Source organism: Actinia tenebrosa, unplaced genomic scaffold (genome assembly GCF_029948245.1).
Source record: "Actinia tenebrosa isolate PJP-AT-01 unplaced genomic scaffold, QUT_ActTen_1.0 PGA_scaffold0__85_contigs__length_37466705, whole genome shotgun sequence".
Taxonomy (NCBI): Eukaryota; Metazoa; Cnidaria; class Anthozoa; order Actiniaria; family Actiniidae; genus Actinia; species Actinia tenebrosa.
In genome coordinates this window covers 17175778-17193801 of record NW_028292569.1, presented here as the reverse complement: position 1 = coordinate 17193801, position 18024 = coordinate 17175778, and the positions used below count along the sequence as shown (strand labels likewise).

Genomic DNA, 18024 nt, shown 5'->3' with positions numbered 1-18024 from the left:
TGTCCCCATTAAAGAACTCTTCAAAGTCTATTGTATATCGTATATGTATAAGCGTCAATTTGTGGTCGCCACAATGGTATCCTTGGGAACTACATCAAAGTTTTGTTCTCACCAAAAAAACTTTTTTTAAAATCTTAGTTGAATCTTTAGTGATTATTTGTTTAGCTTTGGACGTCCCATAAAGAGTAAAAGATGACCAAAGTTTAGTTTACGTTGTTCTAGTCAAACTCGAAGAAGCTCTGATTAAACTTTGTTAAGCCGACTTCACATTGTTATCAAACCTGGATTCGCACTAATTAAGAGTTTGATCTACGTGGACCAGACAATTATCCCCGAACTATTTATTTCGTCTGATCCGTCAGTTAAACCTGGATTAGCACTGATTAGGCTCTGGCCAACTAGGACTGTGGCGGATCCAGGGGTTGCTCCGTGGGTTCCATGGAACCCCCATAATGTGCTTTATGCTCAGTAGAATGAAATTGGAACCCCCTTTTATAAACTAATCCGACCGGCTTTTTCTGCGTGACGGCCTTCTGGAACCCCCCTTTTCAAAATCCTGGATCCGCCACTGTAGGACCAGACAATGAAGCAAGACCTTATATCAACGACATATAGGACAACCCGGACTACTGAATTTTGAACAAGACTTTTCAGTATTTTCAAATTAAAAAGAAAAAAGAAAAAGAAAAAGAAAAGAAAAGGAAAGGAAAAAAAGGAAAAATCCCAGTCATCCCAATGAATTCTGATGTCTCGTTTATATTCCTTGTTATTTTCTCGACTGAACTCTAATTAATGTTTTACTTCTTATATTTATTCCTTGCCAATTGCTCGATCTGTGAATTGGGAGTTATGGCAACCAGTTATACAGCGGTTGGATAAGTAAAATAAATAAGTGGCCCTCTTTTAACGTCTCTAGTTAATTAGGGACGGAACCGCCATTAGCGTGGTCATCCGAGTCACCTGAAAGTTAAATCATTTGCCAGTTTAAATAAAAGTTTTAAGCTATAAACGTGGTCTTAGCACTTGGCAAACCTTCATCAGAAGGGAAACCTTTTCAATCATGAAGATATCTAGGACTTTTGAAGTTAGTCAATGGGAATTTCACTAATATGAGACCAAAACGGTTTTTTAGCTATAGTGTAGAGATAAAGCAATCCATGCTTGCTTTTTCAGGACTATATGACACTTAAAGTGTAAGTTGATATATCAGAGTGTGAATGTTAAAAAATCTAAATATAATTTATCATTAAACTTAAAACTCAATGTTTAGCGTTCGGAGATTATTATGACTAAACAACAACAATAATGGCATAGACGACGACAACGACAAAAACTTAAAATATGTTACCAAGCTATATTTATAAAAGAAAGCATTTTTCCTTTCTTCTTTCATGCAGTAATACAACGCTCTAAGGTAGCACAAAAAAGGTATCAGAAACAACCATCCCGAGTGCGCTTAGCGACTTGGCCTTATTATAACGTTATATTATAATTAATGCCTAGGAAGAGAAACTGAAAACCCTTGGTTATCCAGGTCGTGGAACAGGTACAAGGTATTTCTGGAAAAGCATGGATCTCATGTGGTGAAGAAAGTATTGTCCGGTGCCAGCATCAACCAGTATGTATTCGCAAAGTCATCGGAAAAATATACCCAACGTGACTTTACGATCAAGGCATGTGTTTCTCTGGGTGGTTTAACAAATGCAGATAAAGTTGGGGTATCAGCATGTTCTGGAATCACCAAAGAGGAAGCAAAGAAAGCCTCCAGTACTTCTATGGTCAAGAAGCTAGTTGTCCGAGGTGGCACCCCGCGAAAACGCGAGCAGATTTAACGAATGAACGTAACAAAAAAACAATCTCTACATTCCTTCAAGAAGGAACAAGTGTTCCAACGCCTATTACCTATATATTCCAATATGGAATATTCTTAAGACAAGGTAATATTATTATTAACTATTGGAATTACTAGTTTCAGTAATTGCTGATGATTATTGAGCTCTTATTATTAAATTATTGATAGTATTAGCATGACATTTTAAACCTCCCAAGTCCCCAAATCGTTGAACTACTATGATACGGTGGCCGTCTCTGCCAAAATATAATGAAGATGACGGAAAGTATTTAACGGATTTCCTGTGCTTGTCTTTCTTTTATTGGTAAAGCTGATCGACGTGCCGTCTTAAATCATCTTTTGTTGTATTCTCTTTTTGTGATATTCCACCCCACTTCACTCCACTGCACTCCACTCCACTGCAATTCACTGCTCTGCACTGCACTGCACTTTACTGCACTCCAATGCAATCCGATCCAATGCAATCCACTCCATTCTACTGCACTGCACTGCACTCTACTTCACTGCACTGCACTTCATTCCACTCCACTCCACTCCACTCCACTCCACTCCACTCCACTCCACTCCACTCCACTCCACTCCACTCCACTCCACTCCACTCCACTCCACTCCACTCCACTCCACTCCACTCCACTCCACTCCACTCCACTCCACTCCACTCCACTCCACTCCACTCCACTCCACTCCACTCCACTCCACTCCACTTGAGATATTCTTAAGATATAATATCTTGACAATCCTTCCGACATGTGGTCTCATTTTATTCTGAAGATATCGACACAGAACGTCCAAGTCAATAATGATTAACAGGGTTACAAATGAAGTATGAATATATATATATATGTAGCAGCACGGCGTACAGCATGTCTCAATCGTGCACCAAAGAAAAAATGTACCAGTAATCCCTCAGCTTTGATGGAAAATTCGTCAAAGGGAATCAGTAATAGGCAATACAAACAATCCGTTAAGCAATTTTAATGAACTAATTAGAAATATAGATAACTATCACCTTTAATATGCACGCTGGCAGGTGACCAGTTCAAAGGTTTTCCGTCAGTACCCTGAGTTTGACCGTAAGGTGCTTGTGCAAACTTCGCAGGTATTTCTATCAAGTATTTATAACTATGACAATATCCTAGGACTCACTCTAGAGTTGGCAAACAGTGTTAAAGGTTGGTAAGTCTTCGACTTAATTTTTTTTTTGACTATCAATTAACAAAGATCAGAATTTACATGCGCAGAATTCAAAGAATGGGAAATGCCATTTTATATATTAACAATTATTTCTAAAAACTCTAGTCATACATGAACTCATAGCCCATTAGACTTCCTGGCCGAGTTGCTATGAGTTCATGTACGAAGAGAGCGGGGTGTAGTTGTTTTATCATATAGACAATCACTGTATTATGTGAATATAATGTTTTTTATTTGATTTAGTTTTAGAATATTTCTAAAAATATTTTGATAGCTGAAGGAATGCAATTCAATGTTGTGGTTTTCTAAAATGATCTATTTTGTTGTAAAGGCCGCGGACTGTTATATTGCTTTATAGACAGGCATTTAACTCTGTTTTAGTCATCATAGTTATGTATTTGTCAAAATAGAAAATAAGACTTATATTGAACATTCAAATGTATAAAAGTAAAACAGATGTTTTGATTGGTTCAAAACCATTTTCTTCTCGGTAAATCTTGCGATACTTAATGCTATCGTCTATCAATAAAATGTTGCTCAGCCAAAACGTGGTAATCATCTTGTTATTCTTATATTTTTTGTTAGGTTTTTCTTTAAAAGCTAACCGACAATGGATTTCAATTCAATTAAGCGACATTTGATGCTGTTGGTCGTGATGTTTTCAATCATAAGTGTACACATTGGTATTGGTTTGGGCGCAATTCCTCCAGAAGCAAAATCACACGGTGCCCTTGGTCAAGGATTTTTCATCCCTAAACTGAACCTTCTAACTGACGAGCTACACGCCGTAGGAGCGAAAATTTTTGATACTGTATCAGCGGATTGTACGGTTACAAACGACGTTGGTCGTACTCAGAAAGATGATACCTTTTACAGCAACACCGAATCACTGTACAAAGCAATCTCTACCAATTCCAAGGTTGGGGTAAGCCTAAAGGGTCCATATACTCTTGGCGTATCATTGGCAGCGGTCACCAATAACATCGTTTCAGGCAACACTGAGGTATCCGGAATCTCACTCGATCTCAAGACTTACAGTAAGGACCACTCTCTGAAGAAAGATTGCATCAACAAACAACCGTTGGATAAGGAACTTCTAGAAGACTTCGAAGGTCTAGAAAGAGAAATAGAAAAGCCTTGGTTATCCAGGTCGTGGAACAGGTACAAGGTATTCCTGGAAAAGCATGGATCTCATGTGGTGAAGAAAGTATTGTCCGGTGCCAGCATCAACCAGTATGTATTCGCAAAGTCATCGGAAAAATATACCCAACGTGACTTTACGATCAAGGCATGTGTTTCTCTGGGTGGTTTAACAAATGCAGGTAAAGTTGGGGTATCAGCATGTTCTGGGATCACCAACGAGGAAGCAAAGAAAGCCTCCAGTACTTCTATGGTCAAGAAACTAGTTGTCAGAGGTGGTACCCCGAAAACGCGAGCAGATTTAACGAATGAACGTAACAAAGAAACAATCTCTACATTCCTTCAAGAAGGAGCAAGGGTTCCAACGCCTATTACCTATAACTTTGTTCCAATATGGAATATTCTTAAGACAAGGTAATATTATTATTAACTATTCGAACTATTAGTTTCAGCAATTGCTGACGATTATTGAGATCTTGTCAGTCCTATCAATGCATGGCTTTATCATACCTCAGATTTATAACAAATATAGCACACCATAATATTTTCAACACCATAAATGAAGTAAAGAGAAGAATAAATAAAGGCGTGGGGGGACACGAGTGAAAAACACACGCTCGTGCCTTAAAGTTCAGCAGGAAATTCAGCTTCTTGTTTACAAATAAAACCCATGAAGGTTTACCGTGCGGGGGAGGAGTGGGAGGCATTGTCACGCTTGTCAATAACCAAATTTTGTTGTTGTTGTTTGTATTTTAAAACCAAACACAGATATATTGGCACACCATCAATGGCAAGAGTGCTAAACCTCGAGCAATTCTACAAAGGTTATCTCCACTTTGGGTGCTCCTTCGAAGAAACGTCCAATGGCAAAGTGCTCCAGAAGTTTGTTCTCAGCAAGGAAAGTGATCCTGACGTACCAACATACAAATGTATGCTGGGTCCAAGTGGCTGCCATTCCGATTCTGATTGCACGTACAAACATGCCTTCTGGTGCGCTTGCGCCGGCGAGTCGTGTATTCGCTACAAAGATGTGAAGCTCAACTCAGGATCCACTAAAAAGGAGGCCTATGCTTACACAATTGCGTCCCCCGGTTGGGGCTGGCAAGGATGTAAGCTCAAATTTTTCAAATGCAAGTGTAAAGAACCAAGAGTTAACTGGGAGGAGAGTTGGTCAGGTGACGATGAAGAGGGTCTACGCGATGTTCACTCTGCGATAGCTATGAAGAGAGGGAAAGTTGATGCACTCACAGACGAGTGCAATAAGAAACATAATGTTATAGACAAGGAATAGTAATTGCTTCTTGCATGGATTATGGTTTATTACAAGTGTAACTTGGAAATCGGTAACTAGTAAAATACAAACAATGCGAACCCAGGCGTTAGAAAGATTGAAGGCACAAATAAACAAGCTCATTAAAAGCAAATAAATGCAAATCATTTGTTCTCATTGGTTTCTTTTGTCTTATTATCATTATTTAAACACTCCTACCACTCTTTCTCTTTTACTCCGATGAAGGACTAGCGTCCGAAACGTCAGTAAGTTTTTTTTTACTTTTCACGGTGTATAATTTACCCTTTTATCATTACCAAATCATATCGTATTAACTTGCACTTCACGACTCAACACTGATGTTTACGCTTATAAATTATTGATAGTAATAGCATGACATTTTAAACCTCCCAAGTCCCCAAATCGTTGGACTACTATGATACGGTGGCCGTCTCTGCCAAAATATAATGAAGATGACGGAAAATATGTAGCGGAGTTTCGTGTGTTTGTCTTTCTTTTATTGGTAAAGTTGATCGACGTTCCGTCTTAAATCACCTTTTGTTGTATTCTCTTTCTGTGATATTCTACCCCACTCCACTCCACTCCACTCCCCTTCACTCCACTCCACTTTACTGCAATCCACTGCAATCCACTGCACTGCACTGCACTCCACTGCACTAGCTGCACTCCACTGCACTAGCTGCACTCCACTGCACTAGCTGCACTGCACTGCACTGCACTGCACTCCACTCCGAGTCCACTCCACTCCGAGTCCACTCCACTCCGAGTCCACTCCACTCCGAGCACTCCACTCCACTCCACTCCACTCCACTCCACTCCACTCCACTCCACTCCACTCCACTCCACTCCACTCCACTCCACTCCACTCCACTCCACTCCACTCCACTCCACTCCACTCCACTCCACTCCACTCCACTCCACTCCACTCCACCCCACTCCGAGTACACTCCACTCCGAGTACACTCCACTCCGAGTACACTCCACTCCGAGTACACTCCACTCAGAGTACACTCCACTCCACTCCACTCCACTTGAGATATTATTAAGATATAATACCTTGACAATCCTTCCGACATGTGGTCGCATTTTATTCTGAAGATAGCGACACAGAACGTCCAAGTCAATAATGATTAACACGATTTACAAATGAAGTATGAATGTATATGTAGCAGCCCCACACCCCCCCGCGTACAGTCTGTTTCAATCGTACACCAAAGAAAGAAACTACCAGTAATCTCACGGCTTTGATGGCGGAAAATTCGGTAAACAGTCAAAGGGAATCAGTAATAGGCAATACAAACAATCCGTTAAGCGATTTGAATGAACTAATTAGAAATATAGATAACTATCACCTTTAATATGCACTCTGGCAGGTGACCAGTTCAAAGGTTTTCCGTCAGTACCCTGAATGTGACCGTAAGGTGTTTGTGCAAACTTCGCAGGTATTTCTATCTAGTATTTATAACTATGGCAATATCCTAAGGCTCACTCTAGAGTTGGCAAACAGCGTTAAAGGTTGGTAAGTCTTCGACTTAATGTTGTTTTTTTGCTTTGTTTTTGTTTTGTTTTGTTTTTTTGTTTTTTGTTTTTTTGTTTTTTGGCTATCAATTTACAAAGATCAGAATTCACATGCGTATTATTCAAAGAATAGGAATTGCCATTCTATATATTAACAGTTATTCCTAAAAACTCATATCCAACAAATAGGCCTCCTGGCCGAATTGCTATGAGTTCATGTACGAAGAGAGTGGGGTATAGTTGTTTTATCATATAGACAACCACTGTATTATGTGAATATGATGTTTTTTATTAAATGTATTTTCAAAATATTTCTAAAAATATTTTGATAGCTGAAGGAATGCAATTCAACTTTTGTGGTTTTCTAAAATGAGTCATTTTGTTGTCAAGGAAGCAACTATGTTTAACTATGTTTTAGTTATCGTAGTTATGTATTTGTGAAAATAAAAAAAGATGCTCTTCAGCCAGTATAAAAACATAAAGGTTTGTGGCTTTTTATAATTGATTTTTTCGTTTTTTGTTTGTTAAATCGGTGTTGTTTTTTCCCCCGTCATTTCGCGACAGCTTTTTTCCTGAGTCAAATAGAAATTTCTATTTTACATTTATTTAAAAATGGCTTTTCTTACCACCAAATACTTTTGAGCCATATTTAGATGCCTTTACGGTAATTATTCCCAAAAAGTTAAGCAAATCGGTTGTCGACCTTTTTTTTTTTTTTTTTTGATTTTCTCTACTAATGGTATATGACCTGAAAGCCTTGTGGTACATAGAGTAGCCAATCACAGCGCGCGATTGCTCATATCCAGTAGTTACCTATATAATAACAGGTGTTAGTTTCATTTAAACACCTCGTTATTTATTGTTGAAAAACTTATACAGGTATCGATGCACTTACAAATGAAAGTCTTTTGCTAATTCAGTAGATAATATAAAACGTATGCTCTGATTAGTTTAAAACTCCATATTACATTAGAATATTCAACGCAAAAAACTGCCTTTCGTCATAATCTATTCCTTTGTTTAAGTTTAAAAAGGAAAAAAAACTCTATGATCTGAAAATTTCAATAAACTAAAAGATTATGATCTTTAAAATTCAATTGCCAACTTTCTTTCTTTCTTTTTGGAATCACCCCGAATAAATGAAAAATAATAATCAAACAAACATTACTAACATCACTATTTTATTTATTAAGTATCCCCTCGATAAATCTTACGACACTGACTGTTATCGTCTATCTAATATTATATCTACATTACATATTATTATTATCATTATTATTATATCTATATTATATCTATATATTATTATCTATATATTAAATGTAGCTCAGCCAAAAGGTGGTTATCATCTTAATTTTAATTTTTTCGATAGGTTTTTCCTTCAAAGCTAAGCAACAATGGATTTCAATTCAATCAAGCGACATTTGATGCTGCTGGTCGTGATGTTTTCAATCATAAGTGTACACATTGGTATTGGTTTGGGCGCAATTCCTCCAGAAGCAAAATCACACGGTGCCCTTGGTCAAGGATTTTTCATCCCTAAACTGAACCTTCTAACTGACGAGCTACACGCCGTAGGAGCGAAAATTTTTGATACTGTATCAGCGGAGTGTACGGTTACAAACAACGTTGGTCGTACTCAGAAAGATGATACCTTTTACAGCAACACCGAATCACTGTACAAAGCAATCTCTACCAATTCCAAGGTTGGGGTAAGCCTAAAGGGTCCATTTACTCTTGGCGTATCATTGGCAGCGGTCACCAATAACATCGTTTCAGGCAACACTGAGGTATCCGGAATCTCACTCGATCTCAAGACTTACAGTAAGGACCACTCTCTGAAGAAAGATTGCATCAACAAACAACCGTTGGATAAGGAACTTCTAGAAGACTTCGAAGGTCTAGAAAGAGAAATAGAAAAGCCTTGGTTATCCAGGTCGTGGAACAGGTACAAGGTATTCCTGGAAAAGCATGGATCTCATGTGGTGAAGAAAGTATTGTCCGGTGCCAGCATCAACCAGTATGTATTCGCAAAGTCATCGGAAAAATATACCCAACGTGACTTTACGATCAAGGCATGTGTTTCTCTGGGTGGTTTAACAAATGCAGGTAACGTTGGTGTATCAGCATGTTCTGGAATCACCAACGAGGAAGCAAAGAAAGCCTCCAATACTTCTATGGTGAAGAAGCTAGTTGTCCGAGGTGGCACCCCGAAAACGCGAGCAGATTTAACGAATGAACGTAACAAAGAAACAATCTCTACATTCCTTCAAGAAGGAGCAAGGGTTCCAACGCCTATTACCTATAACTTTGTTCCAATATGGAATATTCTTAAGACAAGGTAATACTATTATTATCTATCAAAACCATTAGTTTTAGTAATTGCTGATGATTATTGAGCTCTTGTCATTCCTAACACAAGTGCCTGGTTTCATCATACTTCAGATTCATAACAAATATAGCACACCATGATAGTTTCAACACCATAAATGAAGTAACGAGAAGAATAAATGAAGGTGTGTGTGGGGACACGAGTGAAAAACACACTTCCGTGCCCTAAAGTTAGGCGGAAAATTCGTAGACGCTTCCTGTTTACAAATAAAACGATTGAAGATTTACGGTGTGGGGGCAGAAGGGTAGAAGATTGAAGGCCAGATGGTTGTACTCCTCAATAACTATACTATTTCTTTGTTGTTGATTTTATTTTTGAACCAAACACAGATTTATTGGCACACCATCAATGGCAAAAGTGCTGAACCTTGAGCAGTTCTACAAAGGTTACTTACACTTTGGGTGCTCCTTCGAAGAAACGTCTAATAAACAAGTACTCCAGAAGTTTGTTCTCAGCGAGGATAGTGATCCTGACGTACCAACATACAAATGTATGCTGGGTCCAAGTGGCTGCCACTCGGATTCTGACTGCCATCACAAGCATGTCTTTTGGTGCGCTTGCGCCGGCGAGTCGTGTATTCGCTACAAAGATTCGAAGCTCAACTCAGGATCCACTAAAAAGGAGGCTTATGCTTACACGAGTAGGTCCCCCGGGTGGAAAGGGCAAGGATGTAAACTTAGAGGTCCTAAATGCAAGTGTAAAGAACCAAGAAGTATTTGGGAGGAGAGTTGGTCAGGTGAAGATGAAAATGGTCTTCGCGATGTTCACTCTGCGCTGGCCATGAAGAGGGGGATTGTTGGCGCACTCACAGACGAGTGTAATCAAAAACAGCAATTTAAAGACACGGAATAGTCATTGCTTTTTGCATGGATTTTGCTTTAACACAAGTGTAATTTGGAAGTCGGCAACTCTAAAATACAAAGCATCCGAACCCATGCACGCGTTAGAAAATAAACAAGCACATGAAATATATAACAAAGAAATCAAAATTGTATTGTATTTAACGCAGCTTTTACTGTATAACACATGCATCTTGGTCCGGTTGTACAAGGGGTGAATAGCGCTATGCGACAGATAAATCTTATTCAGTAGATAAATGTATTTGATAACAGCATCGGCTAATCCACTGAATAAGGAATTATCTGTTTAATAGCGCTATCCACCTCTCGTACAATGGGATCTTTATCAGTCATTAACTGATACGCGTTACTGAATTTTAACTTACTAGGAGCACCTTTGAAATATAGGGGAAACTAAATAAGAGATGCAAGGGGAAGGTCTCTAGCTTTTGATATTTTGTTTCTCATTCTTCAGTTCCTTATATTTCAATGTCCTACCCTGGGTTCCAGAAGCTCTTTTGCGTGCTCCAGTGCTGATCGAGAGGAACTCAGGAACCCTTTGAGACCCCAGGATAATACAGTCAGTATTTTCCTTTGCGTGTTGTTGAGTCCTTATTACTAAGCCTAGGATATGTATACGTGCTTATGACAGCTCGTGCAAGAGACATTTATTAGTATTTATTCTGTAATGTTTAGCAGAGCTAAACTCGACAATCAAGCGATAATGACCTGCTTTATTGGTACCTATAATTTATATGGCGATAACTGCAATAGATAATTTCTAATGAGCTCGGGTGATTCTTTCAAAACCAATTGGTGTCTTAATGCCAAGAGCCATCCCGAGAGAACATTCTTAGGCCCCTGCCCCAGCCTAAATGCTAAGAATACAATGGTTATACAAACAAACTAACACAAGTAAGGTAGGTGTTGAAGAACCTACAACCATGACAAGGCACTGATTATATTACACCTGCATCGCTGGCATTTGGAGGGTTTTTCTGGCAACTTGTGCAACTGAAGCCCAGTTATTCACGTCGTTGTATAGTTTGTTGTAGGGATTCGCTGGGTCTAGTATCGTTGGAGGGCTAAAGGAATTAAACAAATATTATTACTATGCATAAGACATATCAGTGTTAATGTACATTTTATGGTATGTTAGGTTCGTTTTTGTGTTACAAATTGAGAGAATCACATAAAAGATAGACGGCTTTGATCCAGGTGAGATTTGCGTGACAATAAGGTAGCGAGGGAATAAGTAGTTAACTTTCACAAACTCTTTTATGCAAGTGACTATCAGTTTTTCTTTGTTCTCCGTTAACAAATATGGTGTTGTTATATATATTCAGTTCAGCGCGCGACCACGTATTTCGTACTAGACCCCACCTTTTTTTACATTCAAACTAATAAATTAGCAGCCGTGTTTGAGAGTACATTAGCATTTTTGTGAAGTGAAATTTTATTGTGTTTCATGAAGACGTAGTACAAGTAATTCTTCAAGTGCAAAGTCAAAATAAATAAAAAAAGTGCAAAAAAATTTGCCGAAATTTTTATAAGTGCAAAAGCCAATCTAAAATTGATATGGATTTAAGTATTCTTGGAAATGAACTGTAATAACGTCTTTTCATACCTTGGATTCTGAGTCAAGGTGTAGTATCGATCCCATGAGATATTGAGTTGGATATGGTTCAAGAAAGCCATCATTATATTCTTGAATAAAGATGCAGTGTTGAAACTACTTGGGCTACCAACTTTCTCCCAACAGTGAATAGTCACCAGCTCGATCAGGTAAGAACTGGGCATGCGTTGACTGGCTGTTGAACTTGGGAGATACGTTTTAGCCCAATGCTTTACAAGACGAATCAGACCTTTGAGCTTTGTTGGCTTTTCTATAATGAAATCTCTTCGTAACTCCGCAACAGCTGCAGAGCAGTACGACCTTGTGTTTTCGTCATACGATGCCATTTTGTGATACAGATTTAGACGTGCTTGCCCTACACAAGTAAAATAAAAACGGTGATGTTCAGGATCAATAGCAGAGTTAATATCTTCACATTAGCATGTTTTAGAAATACTGACTCACCATTGGTGACATTGGCATCAAAAGTAGGCAAGAGGTCTACGGTCGTAACCTTTCTCACGTGAAAGTTGATCATTTCAAACTGCAGCAGATACTCGGTACGTCTTTTTATGTCAAACCTCCAGCCCTGCCCTCTCAATGGTTGCTCTGACAAACAGCTTTGGATTTGAGCCAAATAGTCTCTAATATTAGCTTTCAGTTGCTCAGCATCCTTGATAGTGTTCAGTATAAGAATACAGTCGAGATCTGAGGAATTCTTTAACGCAGTCCCTTTGCCCATTGATCCACTCTATAGAATATAGAATAGTAATTCTCAGATGATTCTAAATTTTTCAGTTTGTAATTTTTCTCACCTTTTTTGTATTTCTTACTTCCTTTCCACTCCACTCCACTCCACTCCACTCCACTCCACTCCACTCCACTCCACTCCACTCCACTCCACTCCACTCCACTCCACTCCACCTCAGCATCATTAAGGCATGGCTCTCAGATGAAAAACTGATTAGCTATATCATAGCCAGTTTTCTACGAATCTTCCCCAAACTTGGCAAGTTAATGTCTTTTGTTAAAAGAAGGAACCTTAGAGCCTTGGTTACCATGGAAACTAAGTCACGTGACCACAAGGCCGCCATCTTGGATTTTTAAACAAGCCGTTTGTAAAAGTACCGAAACATCTTTAAAAGTCATGAAAATGCAGATTACTATTCATATTTACAATGCCTATATGGATGTAATTGGATATCTTGGAAATTATTTTAAGTTTAATTTTTAGAATATTTTCTATTTTTTCCAAAAAATTAAAAACATTCTAAAAATTAAACTTAATATAATTTCCAAGATATCCAATTAGATCCATATAGGTATTGCAAATATCAAAAGGAATATGGATTTTCAGGACTTTTGAAGTAGTTTCAATACGATTACAAACGATTTTTTTTTTAAATCCAAGATGGCGGCCTTGTGGTCACGTGACCTGGTTTCCATGGTATCAGATATGCGGTAATTGCTTGCCTTGAAGAATTACTACTACGAGCCAAATTTCGGAAAGATTCATAGTAAACTGTCAAAGATATGAATAAATAACTGATTTTCCATCACTTCCTCAAAAGAGCCATGCCTTAATGGTGCTGAGACTCCACTCCACTCCACTCCACTCTCCACTTGAGATATTCTTAAGATATAATACCTTGACAATCCTTCCGACATGTGGTCTCATTTTATCCTGAAGATAGCGACACAGAACGTCCAAAGCAGAAGATACCTGCCTGTGGAATTGTTCATCTGGCTGAAGGTACTGAGCGATGAATGCATCCAGTTGACTCGGAGATAACTGCCTGAAGTCTAGATAAATATGACACTTAATGCATTATGGAACTGATCATTAACTGCAAATACTAGAATCCCTTGCACACTTTCTTTTGTTCCGTTAATTAGAACCAGTTGTCTTACTATTTTCATGAGGGCATAAGAATTTGAATAACAAATAAAATTCGCGAAGCATTGTGGTAGTAGTAGTCAAATGACGCCAACACGCAAACCCGCCTCCTATTATAGCTATTATACGATGAAAATATTTAGGGATCATTATTTTTCGCCTGAGGGGAGGGTAAGTGGACGGGTAGAGAGTTTATAGGGAGGAAACACAAGGTTTCAAATCTGGAATGGGGGATCAGCTATTCATTAACACATATCAATAAATCATCGACAGAGATCTATTAATCCTTATATCTTAAGGATTTCAGAACAACAATGGCAGGCCCATTAAATACTAGATAATGTGCATCTTTTAAAACATTTGATCTATCTGTAACAGCTACTAGCTCACATTGACATTTCGGTGTGACGTCATTGTGCTTTTAATGTCAGAATCACTTTAGTTGTAACAGTCTCTTTTCTTAGTTCAAACGAGTGTTATAATTCCTTTGTTCGAAATCATGAAGAAAAATAATTGGAACATATTTCTGATACAAATAATAACAACACATAAAGCTAGCCTGGTAACATGTGAAAAAAATGTAAAAATTGATGTTACTATTCCCAAGAAAATAGTGTTGCGTGACTTCCAAGAAGTGAACATGGGTTTGTCGGGAATTCCCCTAAATTTCAGACTCGACCGATTGTATAATATCATTTTCAGGGTTTGTCGCAATAAATTGCTCGCGTCTATGAATATAAAACGACATCGACTTCACACGCTTTGAAAATAATAAATTTTCAACGAAATGTTTATTAAAACACAGTTAATAATATTCGTACCTTGATTCTGTACTGTAGATGGAACACCTTGAAATGAAAAGATATAAACGAGGTCAGCCAGATTTATGGATATAAATTCCTAGCCTCAAAATCCATAAATACTATTCTTCAACCTTATATATTTATTTCATCCATTTTCCATCACGATGAAAGGCTTATCCTCCCAAGGGAGCAAAGAGGACTAAGAATTTTCCATAACGGTACCATACTTTTTCGACGGTGCTTTAGTATTATACACTTTTTTCTAAGTAAAATGAACCTAAATTGCCGTATCCGTTAATTAATGGAAATGAATATGAAAGGAAAACTAGACCCTTTAGAAGGGAAATTAAAAAAGGAGAAAAGCATTTGATTTTTTTTTTTTTCTTTTCTTTTTTTGAAAATTGAAGATTGAAAACAATACTAAAATAACTTCGCAATGATATGTTCGCATTTTTGCTATAAGATCGAGAGTGACACGTAAAATTAACATGAAACTTTGCTCATGGCTTTGCTATGTTAACAGTAGCGTAGCAGTGAATATTGAAAATGAAATCAGTAAAACAGTTTCTTACCAGAAGCCCCCACTATCCTTGCAATGCTTTCTTGTAGAGTAAAGAAATACAACTTTCATGGAAAACTATTGTGCGTCATTGCGCATACAACCCATAATGATGTCATACAAGAAAATGTAGCCAAGCCTCCCTCGATTATTTATAGTAGTACTGGGGTCACACACCAAATATTCGCAGAAACTGAGTCGATTGTCACGCTGACTTTCCTTAAAACATTCGCGTTTTCATCAAATAAAAAAATAAACAAATAAGTAATCTTTTTAAAATAGTCTAAAATTTATCAATGTACAAAAGCGTAATTAACATCAGCGTATATTGACCAACCCGCAAGTGCTCTATAATTTAAAGCTTCAATTTCAGAGAAACCGCAAATGCAGGATTAAAAAACACGTAATATTATTTATCAAAAAACGGGGGATAAAAAGTTACGACGTTTCGATGACATCTTGTGTTCATTATCAAGTAAAGTCAATGTCGTAACTTTTTGTCACTAGTTTTTCTTAATACTTTTAGTTCTAAAGTGTTAGTATTCCTTTCGCTTTAACAAACTTTAGGAAACCTCATAATCACCACTAGAGCAGTGCATGGTTGCCATATCATAAGCACTTGTCGCCCGACCAATCACAGCGCGCAAAACTCTTTACACATTCAAGTCTAAAATAAACCCATTTTTTCCCGTATTTTTATATTTTTATTCTTTAAAAAAGTATGTTGTCGCATGTAACTACTACTTATCATTAGCACGATATGAAATTAGTACGATACGAAAACTATGTTTTATTCATAACAATTTGTACTGCTTGAGATGACATTAGACCGTTTTCTCAAAGTTGCGTGCGCATCCAACTTGACGGTCCACAAAACTGAAAAACGGAAATTCAGTAAAATTGAGAAGACAGTTTGATATTTAAAGAGGAGAAATATCGATTTTATTAATTCTCATCGAAAAAAAGTTAATAGCAATAATGCATGATAATAGAGAGTTTTAGATTGACTTTTTTTTCTCCCCGCAAACGGCAAACGAGACCACGTTTCCATAGTTTTCCTGTTTTTTACTTTACCTTTTGTTTTTCTACTACTTGGACTTTTTTGCGATTCTTTTTCAGTAATTTAAAAGAATTTTTTACTGGTGAACTGACGTTTCACGTTTGCCGTGAACGTAAATCCAAAACTCTCTAATACTCGTGTTCTGGTATCGTGGCCCGTCAAGTTCCTTGAATTTGGATGCGTACGCAACCTTGAGAAAACGGTCTATTCAAATGAACCTTTCAATCTCTTTCATTAACAAATCTATGCAACAAGACTAATTTGCCAAAAATATTTACCAAATAAGGAACGCACGAGTTCGAGATTTGCATGCTTCAAGCAAGCATGACTTCTCACTTCTATTTGAAACGCTGTAAACCAATCATAATACAGCATCCCACGTGCATCCGACACATTATTCTTTAATGTCACTATTTGATTGGACGAAAAATGGTGTGATTGACATCAAAATCTCGTGATCGAGAGGTTTATAAACTTTGCCTGATTTCATGCAGTTTTATTCATCGACGAAGCTCAGATGGAACAGTGCGACGAATAATGGTAAGCTTCAAAGTTATTTTTTTTTACTTTTCAGAACATTTATGAACTTTATTCTTATAATTAAAAGAAGAAAATTGTAGAAGAAATTTGCTGAAGATTTTACTCTAAATATTTCAGAAATTCAACTAACATTAACGGCCACCGACTTGAATTTGGTTGCCAGTTCATAAAGGAATTAGCCAAAGTAATTAATGTTCCCTGCACTCGCTTGAAGTTGAATGAATCTGAAGCTTTTTCTCGTAGGTTCTTGTAAAGAAATCGCTTTAAATATTTTTAAGCTACGGATAAATTATCATGCAAGGAGCAGATAAAGATATTCGAGATATTCGGCCAAACTTGGCTAATAAAATGTATTTTTGTTTGTGTTATTTTGCCGTTTGTGGAAGTAAAATTATTTGGCGTTTAATATTTTTTATTACAAAATTCAAATTAAATTATTGTAAATGAAGGCCAATAAAGCTATAATGGTCCAACGTTTATAAAATCTCGGAAAAATTAAATCTGCGTAAAACAAAAGAACCTTTATTTACATATGTCTGTATATTTTTATGTTGTTTTGAACAAATGATTTACGTTATGTCTTCTTTGTTTCAGGTACATGGCTTCAAGCAAGCTTCATAGATGGTCTACTTAAAAAAAGAGTAAAATCTTGTTGACACGGGATACTTGAGCAAGTTAAAAATTGTTTTCCAAAAAAATCCAACGGTACTTTTGATTTTACGTTTCGCTTCACTTGCTCGAGGTATTAGTGTATTGTATTTAATGAGGGGGATACTTGGCTGTTCCTAAATCGAATATGGAACACTAAAACCATATGTCTGACCTGCAGTAATCATTTCTAAGTCTTCTTGCTCATACATTTTGGTTCTATGTTTGATTATTGCAAGTCAAAATTGCTAAGGACTAGGACTAGGATTAGGATTAGCAGGGCTTAGAGTATACGAAGCCCTAAGATATTTATAGGTGAAGCTACCACGTGTGAATCTAGGTGGGGTTTAGCGTTTTTGACTGGCATTTGCCAGGGTCAATTGGCCAAATCTAGGTTAGTTTTTCAATTAGGCAACGCTGGACATCACTGGAAACGACCTGGAGACGACCTGGATCAACAAATCTATTAAATACGTCTTGTTTGATTTAGAATGGAGGATTTGTTGTTTATTTTTTATGCAGTGCTGGTCGGTTTTTCATCTCACACACCATCTTTAAACTGCGCTTAGGGTTTAGTTCGGTCTTTCGGTTCTAAGGTTAGCGCCGGCCATGTATTACGTGACACAGGTGAACGGTCACTTTTTCTCTCCACGATAGCGAGGGGGAAAGTGACTGG

At 37.5% G+C, this 18024-nt stretch overlaps 3 protein-coding genes across 3 annotated transcripts; 2 read left to right on the top strand and 1 right to left on the bottom strand.

The window, feature by feature from the left end:
• Positions 1-3637: 3637 nt before the first annotated feature.
• LOC116306194 (DELTA-alicitoxin-Pse2b-like) lies at positions 3638-5590 on the top strand. Its single transcript, XM_089026007.1, has 2 exons — positions 3638-4600; positions 4955-5590. Exons 1-2 carry the CDS (start codon positions 3657-3659, stop codon positions 5475-5477), a joined length of 1467 nt encoding a protein of 488 aa, XP_088882133.1. The 5' UTR covers positions 3638-3656; the 3' UTR covers positions 5478-5590.
• A 2784-nt stretch (positions 5591-8374) lies between these two features.
• On the top strand, positions 8375-10360 carry LOC116306183 (DELTA-alicitoxin-Pse2b-like). Its single transcript, XM_031716235.2, has 2 exons — positions 8375-9336; positions 9717-10360. The coding sequence occupies exons 1-2, from the start codon at positions 8393-8395 to the stop codon at positions 10237-10239; spliced, it is 1467 nt and encodes a 488-aa protein (XP_031572095.2). The 5' UTR covers positions 8375-8392; the 3' UTR covers positions 10240-10360.
• On the bottom strand, positions 10358-15215 carry LOC116306184 (2'-5'-oligoadenylate synthase 1). The gene is made up of 6 exons (XM_031716236.2): positions 15114-15215; positions 14560-14586; positions 13490-13644; positions 12307-12592; positions 11854-12217; positions 10358-11311 (listed from the first exon to the last, which is right to left on the bottom strand). Exons 3-6 carry the CDS (start codon positions 13517-13519, stop codon positions 11191-11193), a joined length of 801 nt encoding a protein of 266 aa, XP_031572096.1. The 5' UTR covers positions 13520-13644; positions 14560-14586; positions 15114-15215; the 3' UTR covers positions 10358-11190.
• Positions 15216-18024: the final 2809 nt, after the last annotated feature.